At 32.5% G+C, this 14,021-nt stretch overlaps 1 protein-coding gene across 1 annotated transcript; it reads left to right on the top strand.

Annotated features, from left to right (window-relative positions):
• The first annotated feature begins 1,393 nt into the window (after positions 1–1,393).
• Twf1 (twinfilin actin binding protein 1) lies at positions 1,394–13,781 on the top strand. The gene is made up of 9 exons (XM_047551676.1): positions 1,394–1,519; positions 3,071–3,148; positions 5,174–5,352; positions 6,630–6,725; positions 7,785–7,889; positions 9,539–9,664; positions 9,926–10,076; positions 10,246–10,367; positions 11,648–13,781. The coding sequence occupies exons 1-9, from the start codon at positions 1,495–1,497 to the stop codon at positions 11,816–11,818; spliced, it is 1,053 nt and encodes a 350-aa protein (XP_047407632.1). The 5' UTR covers positions 1,394–1,494; the 3' UTR covers positions 11,819–13,781.
• Positions 13,782–14,021: the final 240 nt, after the last annotated feature.

Raw genomic sequence — 14,021 nt, 5'->3', positions numbered from 1 at the left:
GAGGATCCCAGAGTGGTCCCAACTTAACTCAACTTCCTTCTTCTTCAGGGCTAAGCATATCATGGTCCTTTCTAAGCATGAATATGGGAGAGTCTTTTTTTTTTTTTTTCCTACTCTTCAGTACTTCTGAGCAGTGCCAACTTCCTTAAGCAATTTTCCCTAGTCACCAGGACATGAATCAGCCAAAAAATTGCAAGTGAATTCTGCAATTTTTTTCTCTGCTCAACAATGCAATCAAAACTGGTAAATCAGGGTGAACCATTGTGTCAGGAAGAACTCAGTTAGAATTAAATGCCTCCCTTTGTTTTTAAATCCAAACAAGTCATGAAACTCAGATTAAATTGTGTTTATTCCTGAATACAAGGATTTGTTTGAGGACAAGTTTAATAACAAGTAACAAAATGTAGCAACCTTGTGTGCTGTGGTCTCTGTAAAGGAAAACCTCACCCATCAGCTTAGTAACTAATGTAAAATACATTGTATTCAAAGAGTGATTTTATTAGTAACTAATGTAAAATACATTGTATTCAAAGAGTGATCTTATTAATTTATACTTACATTGCTGGTCTGAACAGTATTTGTTCATTAGTAGATAGTTTGTGTATTTTTTAATCCAAGGCCCTAAAAACATAATCTTAATTCATACCTAGGAGTAGTAGAAAAGTTGTATAAAAACATAAACACTAAAATTATCTTTCAGAAGCGAACAGTACAGAGAATGAGTTTTAATTAATATATGCTGTTATCATACAAATTATTTGAATAATTGTCTAAGAGACTAAAGGGTCACTCTAGAGCAGAGCAGTATTATAGTTTCCTGGGGTAGAACTGACCAAAGAGGAATACTCAAGTCAGCTAATCTTTTCATTCTCAGTGACTGCATCTTTTGGGAATAAAGAGAAAGAAGAACGTGGTTTAAATATGCCCAACTGAAAAGTCAATAGTTTGAGATTAATTTAATTTAAATAACGGGGAAAATAGATTAAAGACCTTCTTATATGTTAATTTTCGTTTTTAAAAGGGGGAGAGGCAGGAAAGGCCTTTTTTTTTTTAACATCATATGGCCTGGATCACAGGAACAGTAAACCAAGAAGGAGGTTGTGTACATCATCTAAGGTGAAAATGAATGCTATTAAAATGGTCATTTCCACTTTTGAGCATCCCTCGCAGAGCCAGCGTGCAGCGGGGTCTGCAGAGGGCTATCCTGCAGACTCCGCCGTACTTCCAGGCTGGTGGAGCCAGAGGGGCGATGGCAAGAGACTGAGGGTACTGACCCCTGGCAGGGAGCGGGGCGCGGGCGAGCGGGGGCGTGGACCTGCGGCGGGCGGCGGGGACGCTTGGGGTGCAGTCAGCCTCGCGGGGCGGGGCGGGGCGGCCGCGGGTCGCGGGTGGATGACGCACCGCGGCCGGCGAAGGACCCGCCACTTCCTGGAGCCGCCGGCCGGGGCCGCTCGCTGCACTCAGCGCCGGAGCCGGGAGTCCGCGGCAGCCGCCATGTCCCACCAGACCGGCATCCAAGGTAACGGCGCCCGGCGCGGCCCGCGGGGAAGGGGCTCTCGGGAGGCGCCCGGGAGTCGGCGGGCTGCCGCGCGGGGAGTGCGTCTTGCGGATCGAGCGGGCCCCCGCGCCTCGGGCGCTCCAGTTTCCCGGTTCCTCCCGGCCTGCGTCCCTCCCAGCCCGGGTCGCCGCCACGTAACAGGCGACCCGCAGTTCGGAGGAGCGAAGGAAATGAGTCCGAGGCGGCCGGTGTGAAGGGGGCGTGCCCTCCACGCCCCGACTTTAGTCCAACTTTCCCCCTCTTTATCAGACTGGGAAGAACTGGAAGAGTGGAGGCGCCTGAGGCTCCTTTCTCTGTCGAGCTGGGCGAGTTTTCTTTTCACCGTCAAAGGAAATTGTTACAAGATTTTGATTGTAAAAAGAAACGTATCAGAATCTTTCTTACATCTGTAGGGTGCTCCCCAAACTCCGCATTTTCTTCCAAATGAGAGCATAGATTATGTAAAGAGAATCCCGAGGATGGGTGTGTTTTGGTCTTTTCCTAGGTATTCCAGGGGAACTGAAAAAGTCTGATCTCTGCCTTTAATCATCCCGTGTGAACAAAGTGCAATTACTGTGTATCCGACCTCCATTATTTCCTGGTTTGAAAATGGGCAGCCTGGAAACGCTCACCTCATCAGAATCAAATAATATGTCCCGGGGTTACTCACGATCTCTTAATTAAGAGTTCCAGTATAAACTCAACCTCTTCCTGTTAATAGGCAATGAATCCTTCCCCCAGATGTACACTTAATTGTGTGTGTTATTCTTAAGGGTCTTCTGACAATTCACAAACATCTAGCCTCACGACATACAAGCAAAAAGTCTCAGTTCTAAACGCATTGTTTTATTTGTCCGCATTAATTTTGATGTTTAAATATGTAGTTATTGACTTTCATGCCTGGACCTCATAGCAAGCACTGCCTAAAGCGTCCTCTTGCTGGTAACAGACAAAACAGAAACGAAATTAAAGTTTTAATAGGTGCAGAAAGGTTATGTTATTGTGTGTTTAATGAGTTTAACTTTTGGGGAAATACAAGAAAAATATAAGAAGCATAAGATCTAATACGTGTTACTGGCTTTTTCTTTAATCAGGATAGAGTATCTGATACTGTTATTTTTAATGGGCTTATACAGAGAATTAATTGATTTAAAAAAGCTATCACAAGCTTGAAATTGAACCAGAAGAGAATGAAAAGTTTTCTACATTGTTCAAACAAGTAATAAAAGTGTTTTTCAAAACAGTCATTTATCCATTATTTGGTTTGAGTACCTTCAATATGTTCACTTATGTTTTATTTCTGCTGCAGAATTATCTAGCTAAGACAGATTGGAATTGACATACTTTAAACATATTCATATTTCTTAGCTGTCAATGCCCACTATTTTATACCTTTAAATTTTATAATACTGATAAGAGGATGCTCCAACTTTTCCTTTGAATTGTAATTTATTTTTTCATTATAATTAGATAGCAAAATAAATACTTCTAAGTATAAAAACTAGGTTTATTTTTCCTTATCTTTCTCCACAGCAAGTGAAGATGTTAAAGATATCTTTGCCAGAGCCAGAAATGGAAAATACAGACTTCTGAAAATATCTATTGAAAATGGTTAGTTATACTTTTTAAAGTATTTTGTGTTCCTGGACTATTAGGTGTTATATTTTAAATGTAAGTGTCATCAGTAATTTGAACTATAAATTAGTATGAAGTAAGTTCAAACTTTCACTTAAGAAGTTTGGATTTCTCAGGTTTGGTGCAGGTTGCTAAAGGCCCCTCGTTTTCTTCTCAATTCAAGGAAACTCTAAGTTTATTTTTAGTGTACATCTTTCTTATACTTTTTTGTGTCTCAATTTCTACATCACTATCCATTTCTAATGTCAATGGAAAAAAGGTAGCTTGTGAAATTATTATTTGGTCGTTTGTTTTGAAGTACTCTATCATTTTTTCCATCTGATTGCAATCTGTGCTACAGGTATGATTACCTTTTCTTGTTTCGGTCAAGACTGAGAATGTAACAAACTCTAAGTTGACTTTTTAAAAATAACTGTATAAACTGGGAAAATGGTTAGTTTGGGAGAATTTTCTAAACCAGATAGAGTTGAATTTGTACAGTTCCTACTATAAGTACTTGATTGTGAATGTGTTAAGATACATTTCAATGACCTACTTTTAAAAAATACTTTGAAATATTTGCTTTGGAAAAATAACTTGTTCTCCCTTAAACTGAAAGTAAATCTACTTTGTTTTCCATGTTCTGCTTGTATATTGAAAATACCAGAACAGCTGTGTGCAGTGACACACACTTATAATCCTAGCTACCCCAGAGATACACTCAGGAGATTCAGGCCAGCAACAACTTAGCAAGACCCTATAACAAAATTGAAAAACAAACAAAACAGCTGAGGTATAGCTCAGTGGTAGAGGGCTCCTGGATTCAATCCCTAATACTGCAAAGACAGAAAAACAAAACCAGAATAGTTTATAAAATCTACATTTGTTCTATAGATACTACAACATTCAACAGGAATAAATGTATACTGTAAAGCAGCATATTTTAGCAATATTAAGCTAAAATTTTAAGTGTCATTACTTTCTAAATAACTAGTTTAAGTAACTAAAGAAAAGTTAAAGTTCATCTAACTAGCATCTCTTCAGAAGGAAAACTATTCCCTATGTCATTATTATCTGGGTTTTTTGTTTGTTTTGAGAAAAAAAAAATTCCAAAGAATAAAATTATAAATACCTATATCTTCCTTCAACTTAACCTAAATATTTTATAATACTTGCTTCAAGCCTTTTTTTTTAATGAAATATTTTTAAACAATTATTTATTTATTTATATGTGATGCTGAGGATTGAACCCAGTGCCTCACATGTGTCAGGCAAGCAGTATGCCATGGAACCACAACCGCAGCCTGCTTCAACCCTTTTTAAAGTCAATGTTATAAGTTTAAAAATTTTTTTAATTTAATGATTTTTTTTAAAGTTTAATGATTTGTGCAAACTATTTTTTACATGTATCCCTAAATAAAAGATAGTGCTCTTTTGAGTTTTTTTAAATTCACATAAACTGCGTACTATCTTATTCTGCATCTTTTCTTTTTCTGTAAATGTTATTTTTATAATGCATTTTTATAGAGTGTGTGTGAATCCTATTAGAATGTTTTCATATGACTCTGCCATGTATTACTTGTTCATTTTTATTGATGAGCCTTGAGGCTATTTCCAGTTTTCACTGTTACTGTATAGTGCTGTAGTGAATACCTTTGTGCATATGTGCAAAAAATTCTATGTGAAGAATACATCCACAATTTTACTCAGTTCTGGCAGATAGAAAGGGGCTATACCAATTTTTGCCATGAGGCAAATTTTAAATCTGAGCAAAATTTAAATCTGGTTTTATTTAATATTTCTTATAGTTCAATATTAATTTCAGAAATGCTAATTTTAAGCAGTAGTATAGTTATTTAAATGTATTTTTTGTACTTTATAGCATAGACATTCTGAAAGAAATATAATCTATCACTGTTATTTAACCTTTAAACTCAACTATTATGATCATTTGTATATGTTTTATTTTTAAATAGGTATTTCAGACCATTTATTTGTCTTTTTAAAAATTTCTTTTCATAGAGCAACTTGTAATTGGATCGTGTAGTCAACCTTCAAATTCCTGGGATAAGGATTATGATTCCTTTATTTTACCTCTGTTGGAGGACAAGCAGCCATGCTATATATTATTCAGGTTAGATTCTCAGAATGCCCAGGGATATGAATGGATATTCATTGCATGGTCTCCAGATCATTCTCATGTAAGTAGTTTTTTTGAGTCTGTTTTCCATTAAGTGCTAGAATTATTTTTCTGAAATATTTCCAGGTCAAAAGAAGGCTAATAAACGGTAGTCATTTCCAATAGATGGGAATGATAGATCATGTGGATAATTCTTAGACTGGTATTGTGGAATGAGGAATAATAGATTCAGAAATTTTGTCCTTGAAATCAAAAGAATTATTATTGATTTAAAATTTTAAAATCTGTGGCAATTGTAATTGACCGTGCCTCCGAAGAATGATGCTATTTTGCCCTGAGAGTAATACTTGTAATAATTCTGATAATTGAAGACTAAATTTTGTTAATATTCATATTGTTAATGGTTATCATTCAAATGATAGGCATGTACACTAATAAATATTTCTTTTAGGAAGGTTGGTAGTAGTCTGACTAAATAGATGAATTTAATATATGAATACTAACTAGTATCTTAAAGATTGTCAGGTTTCCTATTAAAAATTAATTTTTAAAACTATCTAGATATCATTTGCAAAACATGATCCCATATTAATTTTACATAATCTCTCTAAAAGAAATATTGGGTTTTACCATTTAGAATTATGAAATTATTTCTGGATTATGAAATTATTTAGGATTAGGAAAACTAGTTAGTCGTTAACTTCAGTAGCTTTCCATAGATACTAGTAAACTCTTACATAATAGTATGTATTGTATTTCTTTTCATTTCTGTGCTCCTCATAGAATGGTAAGTAAGCCATGAATGTTTGATTCTTAGTAATTTCAATATCTGATCTAGCTTTGAGAAAAATGACACTATCCAGGTTACTTCATTTCAGTATTTATCTCCTCATATTTTAAAATTTTTTTTTTTTTTTTTTTTTTGGGTGCTAGGGATCGAACCCAGGGCCTTGTGCTTGCAAGACAAGCACTCTACCGACTGAGCTATCTCCCCAGCCCCTTAAAAAATTTTTAAGTAGTGTTTTTTACTTGGATTTCAAGTTGTACTTTAAAAAATGGGTAATTCTTTTTAAAATTTTTTTTCCACATAAAAAAATGTGACATATTATAATTTGAAATATACCATAATAGCCATCGATAGTTTGGATTCTCATGTTATGATGGTTATTAGTATACATATTCTTTACATATTATAAACTTTATAATATGAACTTCCACTTTACCAATTTATTTTTAATGTGCTTAAATATTTTCATATATTAAAAATTTGCTCTCCTTTTTTTTTGTAATGGTGTGTTTTCATCTATAACTTCTAAGTAAATTTTCACAACTGAATAGGTTCGGCAAAAAATGTTATATGCAGCAACAAGAGCAACTTTGAAAAAGGAGTTTGGAGGTGGCCACATTAAAGATGAAGTATTTGGAACAGTAAAGGTATAAAACTTATATGTACATATATATAATTTTTTTTTTTTCTTTAAGAGATAAGGTCTCACTGTGTTTCTCAAACTGGTCTCAAATTCCTGAAGCAATTCTCCTTTCTCAGCTCCCTAGTAGTTGGGACTTCTACGTGTGCACTACTGTGCCCATCTAAACTTACATTTTTATGTGAATTCTTGATGTTGTAAATAAAATAAGAACTCCTAGGTAATGGGTGATTGATAGGAATTCAGATTGGTAAATCAGTAAATAAAATGATAAGAGAAAAAATGTTGTATTTCATGATATGTAAGTTAACTCTAAAGAATATATGATTTTGAATTCATAAAATTGGTACTATTAAAACATACTTATTCTTTTGAAATGTTCACATGGCAAATTTGTATATTATGCACATACACACAGATTAAGAAAATTGAAATATATTTTTAATAGATTTTTTCATTGTCATTTGTTCATAGCTTTTCTGATTCATAAAGCAATATAATCTACTAGATAGCTCAAAAGAATAAATGGGAATACAATGCTTGTTTACCATTAATTGTGAATTGGGCTGGTTTCTCATTTTTCTTTGGATTTTTTTCTTCCAAATCATAAAATTCTTATGATGTGTAGACCTCTTTGAAGTATTTTTTTCTTTTAACATCAAAACCATAATAATGTCCTATGAATAATTATAGAGAAATTATATAATTATATTAATATAGATTTTAGAATGTTAATATTTTTTATTGCATAATGATTGGACAGTTATTCCTGGAGGAGTAATTAGAATTGTTTTATATACTTGAATCATGACCAGCATCACCAGCACCAAATTCATATAAAAAATATAATCACTATAAAACTTCAGGAAATGAAGAATAGACACTCCCCTTAAATTTGAAATCTTTAAAATAGAGAATTTTAAAAAAGAGAAATAAAATTCTTAATGCTATTTATTTTTATTTCAAATCTCTTCTAGTAAATTAATTGTTTTGCTTTTCCTAAAGCAATCTTGCTCTGATTTTATTTCCAAAGAATACTGATAATAGTTAATTTCTATGCTTACAGGAAGATGTGTCATTACATGGGTATAAAAAATACTTGCTGTCACAATCTTCCCCTGCCCCACTGACTGCAGCTGAGGAAGAATTACGACAGATTAAAATTAATGAGGTAAATTACAACTTTGAAATGCTTGCAAGATTATAAGTGTTTCAGAATATCCTATTTTTAATTAACAGATATGATGGTAACTAGAGAATAAAGATATTAGGTCGGTTAGGTTTATTCTGTTTAGTTTGGAGTTAAACTTGTGTGGTCAATGCATTTTCATTAAAAAGTTAAAAATAAATATTAAGCTTCACATCAATTTACTAAATAGCTTTCTCATCAAATGTACATGTTGTAACAATAAATTCTTCCTGTTAGAAATACAACAGTTGTTAAAACTCTGTACTTTGAATATTCTATAAATATGGGAAGTGTGTATTGCAAAGAATTTTATATCTAATAAGGTTGCTTAAAGCAGTTTTTCTAATGTTGTTTCAGAGAATAGTAAGGGTTAAAGAGAAAAAAATAAAAATGCTATAGAATGTACAAGATTTCTATAAGCTTTGTAATTCACTTCTATGAACTTGGATGGAGATAAATGTGGAAGATTTTTATTTGAGTACTTATGAGCATATGAGTCGATAAATTTCAGCCACATTATAGTTTATCATATTTTAATGTGTTTTCTGCAGCCATTCTGATTGAATATTGGAATTACTACTGTATTTCTACTTGGATTTTATAGAAAAGAACAAGTAGCCCAGTAGTTTGAGTAATGGATGAATAGGAATTGGTTTGGAAAACGGTTAAATATCAAATATCATTAATATTAAATTGGTAGCAAGGATCTATCATTATATTAACTCGTTATTTGAATAGGGTTTTTTTATGTGATTTTTTTTTTTTTTTTTTTTTTACAAGTTTGATAGTTTGTTTTATTCCTTGCAATCAGAACCCAGAGGATCATATTGGGGTATGCATTTGGATATGTTCTATGATGTTTTCATTATCCAGTATCATGCTGTAGAATCTCCATTCATTTTTTTAAAAAGTAAAATTTGTATTTGACTTTCTGATGAAACAGCAAATGAGACTCTTATCCTAGCTATCATTTATGAAGTGTAAAAATCTTAAATATGTTTATTGAAAGCTTTCTTGAAAAATCCTCCAATCCATGCACACTCATACTCTTAGTAAAGAAAACTCTAAGTCTGGAACTTCTGCAGTAGTATAGCTTGTTGAGCTGTGTTGTGTCTTTGCATATTGTTTGTACTCCTTTCAATTCAGTGCATGGTGTTTGTGTTGTATTTTATGTCCAAGAGAACCAAGTAAATTTCTACACATAGTTTATGATTCATAAATTCATCAAGTAAAAATTTGTACCTAAAGAGTTGATCTGGTGACACTTTAAAAAGTTTATATATCTCATTGAAATTGTGCCAAACCAAGCACAGTGAAGATTAAAGAGAACAAAACACAACAAATTCCCACTAAAACTGCATACTTACTCAAATATTCACTCCTAACATTTTCATAAAGATGTGTCATGGACTCTGCATGTCAACCAAGTGCCAGTGGACCATGAACCAGATATGAAAAGTAATTCGCTTTTTAAATTCACAGTGTTTTAGGCATTAATCTTAATTATTTTAATTATAGGTTGGGAAAGGGTTGAATGATGCTATTTTATAGGTGTTGGGTTTTCTCATTTTTGCCATAGGACACTGCTAATTGCTAAAGTTTTGCCAACCAATTGTATCTATCATACTTAGGTACAAACTGATGTGGGAGTGGACACTAAGCATCAAACACTACAAGGAGTAGCATTTCCTATTTCTCGAGAAGCTTTTCAGGCTTTGGAAAAACTGAACAACAGACAGCTCAACTATGTGCAGTTGGTAAGAGATGCATAATGGTTGTTATGAAGGTCTACTCTTTTTGGTAGTTTACAGCTTATATAAAGTTTATTTTCAATGAACTTTAAATTTTTTAAATTTGCTTCTTGATTATTGTTACTCATTTTTTAAAATTACAAAAACTATATGTATTCATTATGAAAATGTCAAATAATTCAGAACTAAGTTCTCTGTATTATGCTTTTTTATTATAAAATTTTAACTTAATGTCTTTAATGAACATATCTTTTTTCTTATTGATAGGAAATAGATATAAAAAATGAATTTATAATTTTGGCCAATACAACAAATACAGAACTGAAAGATTTGCCAAAGAGGATTCCCAAGGATTCAGCACGTTATCATTTCTTCCTGTATAAACATTCCCATGAAGGAGACTACTTAGAGTCCATAGGTATATGGTACCTTGTTTTTAAAATGTTATTTTCACTTTGCTTATTGATATTTCAGCACTATATTCTTATTTATTTCTTGCCAGTGGGCTTAGTTGTAGTTTTATGTGATTTATGTACTTGAATTAATTGGATATGCTAATTGTATTTGTTATTATTTTTAACTTACAGTTTTTATTTATTCAATGCCTGGATATACATGCAGTATAAGAGAACGAATGCTATATTCTAGCTGTAAGAGTCCTCTGCTAGAAATTGTCGAAAGACAGCTACAAATGGATATAATCAGAAAGGTAGGCTCACCTATCTTAAAATCTTTAGTTTTCTCTTGATTTTTTTCTTGTCATTTCCATGTAGGACAAGATACTTTATGAGTTATAAATGAAAACATTTATTTTTAATGTTCTTATCCTGAATCCTTAGGGTATCCTATAAGTGCATGGAGATAAACTATCATTCTCATTTATCTACAGATCTGCACTAATATGGTAGCCACAAGTCATATATTGCTATCTAAATTGAAATATAATTGCATGTAAAATTTAAAATCGAGTTTCTTAATCACACTAACTACATTTCAGGTACTCATTAGCCACATGTGTCTATTGGTGACGCTATTGGGAGGTATAGCATTTACAGAACATTTCCATCCATTTAAAAAATTCTGTTGGACAGTGCTGCTGGAGCTACATACTTTTGATTATTTCTGGACCTCTTATTAATACAGAACTACAGTCTCCATTTATAACTGAATCTGGGGATGGCTGGGAGTCATTCCAATTATTAAGGAAGGAGGTATTTGGCATAAACATTTGAGTTTTGGAAACAAAGCTCCCAGTATTCTTAAATTTATTTTATTCAGTGCAGATAAGCCTGGAGGAAAGGTATGGTTTATTCTTGAGCCCTTCATCTCTTAAAATACAGGTCCTTTCAGACTACCAGTGTTTTAGATATTGAGTCATTTGAGCCATTAAGATTGTAAGAATGACTGTACTATGGATAACACCTTCTACAGCAGGGCTTGGCTGATTTTTTTCTACAAAGGATCAGATAGTAAACATTTCAGGTTTTGCTACAAATATGGTTCCTGTCACATGTTCTATTTGTTCTTTTTTTTGTTTTTTACAACCCTTTAAAAATTTTGACTTGGGCTGTGTTTGGCCTGCAGGCCAGTTTGCCTACAGTTTGTTCTAGCATGATTTGAAGTGAACCAAGAGATGAAGTAATGAGTAATGTTTCTTGAGTATAAAATGAAACAAAGCAGAACAACTTGAGCATATAATAACTGGCTTATACTTTTAAACCTACTTAAATAGGAACAGTAAGAGGAAACCAAATAGAAAGTGATTATAGTTGGATATGTAGTTTAACAACTCATTTAGCAATACCCTGAAAAAAAGATGAAAGTGAAACAATTTACATATATGGTCCTGGATTCTGTTTCCCTGAAATGGGTATTATGCATTTGCTTATGAGCATTCACACATAAAAACTGGCTTTTTGCTTATATTAGGTTTTGAATGTTATGCTTTTTTATATTGTGTCACCACACTACTAATTTCCTCTTTTACAGATCGAGATAGACAATGGGGATGATTTGACTGCAGATTTCCTTTATGAGGAAGTACATCCCAAACAGCATGCACATAAGCAAAGTTTTGCAAAACCAAAAGGTCCAGCAGGAAAAAGAGGAATTCGAAGACTAATTAGGGGTCCAGCTGAAACAGAAGCCACTACTGATTAAAATTGTTGTATTAAACATTGCAATACTAGTTTTTTAAAAGTACAGCTTTTAGTACGAGAGAACTGAAATCATTCCATGTTGATAAATAATAAGGAGAAAAATTGTACTTTTTGAAAAAAATAGCACTTTTCACTTCTGTGTGTTTTTAAAATTAACATTATAGGAGACTCATGATTTCTATTTTTGAGTTAAAGCTAGAAAAGATTTCAACCTAGTAATGTTTAATTTTGCCACACTGTTTTCATAGACTATTGATTCCACACTTTCACATAATTCTTAAAATTTTATATAGATGGGCCAGTTTCCAGAAAGTCTGATGTCTTAAAGTGGGATCTACTTATATTACTCTTTGGTGAGACATCTGAATTTTTTTTTTTTTTTTAGGGGAAGCAGAAAGACATTAAAATATTCATACTACTTGATAAGTACTTAAGGACCAGGTTAGATTATTTTCTAAGATGAAAATTTAGTATGCCTAGGAAAACATAGAAAGTTGCTTACTTCGAGGAGCAGTGCTGACAGACCGGGATCATATCTGCAACTTTTAGAAACAGTGCTTTACTGCAGCAGTCTTTTCTATTTGACTTTTTGGTTTTTTAATGGCATTAAAATTTCCGAAGATCAGCTCACTCTGAAACTTTAAGGGTACTAGATGTTTTCTATATTGCAGTATCTCTGATAACATCAAAAGACTTTAAAAACTTTAGTAAGTTCTCTTTTTAGTGCTTTAAAAAAAATCTATTTTCAAAGTGATTCATTTCATTATAAGTACTGTGAAGCCAAAATGTTAATGTGCAGAAATTTAAATTAATGTAATTCAAAAAGGATACCAAACTAAAAGTAAAATATGTTGAAAATTGTTTAAACTTTTTTTTCTCTAAAACCATGTAATTATAGGCAGTTTATGTTCTATATCACTTTCAAGCAAATATTTAGATACAAAAGTGGTTTGAAGTTCTAGTGGTTAATAACACAGATAAACAATTAGCTGAATTTTGTTTTAATGAGTATCTTATTTCAAAACACATTGAACTGTTCTCTAAATCTTTGCATTTTCATTTATAATCTAGAGAGATTTTGAGCCTCATATTTCTTTGATACTTGAAATAGAGGGAGCTAGAACACTTCATATTTAATCTGTTAAACCTGCTGCAGAGCCATAACTTTGAGGAGTTTTCAAAATGAACTGTGGGTATCCAGAATTTGGAATTTCTTGACCTAAATTTCATGCTGCGTAAAACATCAGAAATGCACATTTCATAGAATAAAATATGAAGCACTCATTGCTAAACCTTATTATCTAAGGTAATACATGCACCTTTCAGAAATTCAGTGTGTGTTTAAGTAAAGTATATAAGAATAATTATGGGTTGAAAGATTTTAAAATAGATTAAAGAGTACTTGTGTGGGGTTTTTGTTTGTTTACAAATAATTAGACTATAATATTTAAATATGCAAAATAGTTGACAGTAATATTGCACTTGTTTACTAAAGATACACTTTTAAGTTGTTCCATGGGTGTACCAGTAGACAAACATACAGAAATTATTGTAGTAAGAATCTGGAAGCTATGTTGCAGACCATAGCTGATGCTGTCATTTTTCAATCAGGAAGAATATTACCTGTCATAAAGATATAAAATAATTTAGTAGTGAATATTTTTCTGTACCATCCATGTGCAATTATACTCTAAATTCTGCTACACTACATGAAAGTAAATGGACATTCCAGAATATAGATGTGATTATATGATCTTTAATTATTATTAAATCAATGATTGCTGAGAATCAGTGATGCATTTGTTTTAGAGTATAACTCATTGTTTACAGTATGTTTTAGGTGACACTAAATGGTGAATAACATATTCCCAATAAATTTATATAGCAGTGAAAAATAACCTGCCTTCTGTGGACATTTTATAAGTGCATTTTATATCACAATAAAGATTCTTTTTCTCTTTAAATTGTGTATGTTTTATTTTGGTTTTCTAGTATGACTTTTTTTATGTTTGAATAATGTTGCACAATTAAATAACTGGTGATAAGTTAGAAATTCCATTCATCTATTTATTTATTAATCAGCCTGCCTAAGTCCCAAAAGGATTTTAAGTAATTTGAAACCTTGGCAAGAATAGTTGTGATTATACAGTGCTTAATTTAGATAAGAACTCTCCCACTCTTTTAGCATTGATGAAAATTCCACA

Source organism: Sciurus carolinensis, chromosome 4, assembly GCF_902686445.1.
Source record: "Sciurus carolinensis chromosome 4, mSciCar1.2, whole genome shotgun sequence".
Classification (NCBI taxonomy): Eukaryota; Metazoa; Chordata; class Mammalia; order Rodentia; family Sciuridae; genus Sciurus; species Sciurus carolinensis.
Note: the sequence above shows the minus strand (reverse complement) of the source record. Positions and strands in the feature narration are given on the sequence as shown.

Coding starts and splice junctions, on each gene's coding strand:
- Twf1 (XM_047551676.1), top strand. CDS start 1,495: ATGTCCCACCAGACCGGCATCCAAG. Junction 7,890..9,538: donor GACAGATTAAAATTAATGAG/GTAAATTACAAC, acceptor TATCATACTTAG/GTACAAACTGATGTGGGAGT. Junction 9,665..9,925: donor AGCTCAACTATGTGCAGTTG/GTAAGAGATGCA, acceptor TCTTATTGATAG/GAAATAGATATAAAAAATGA.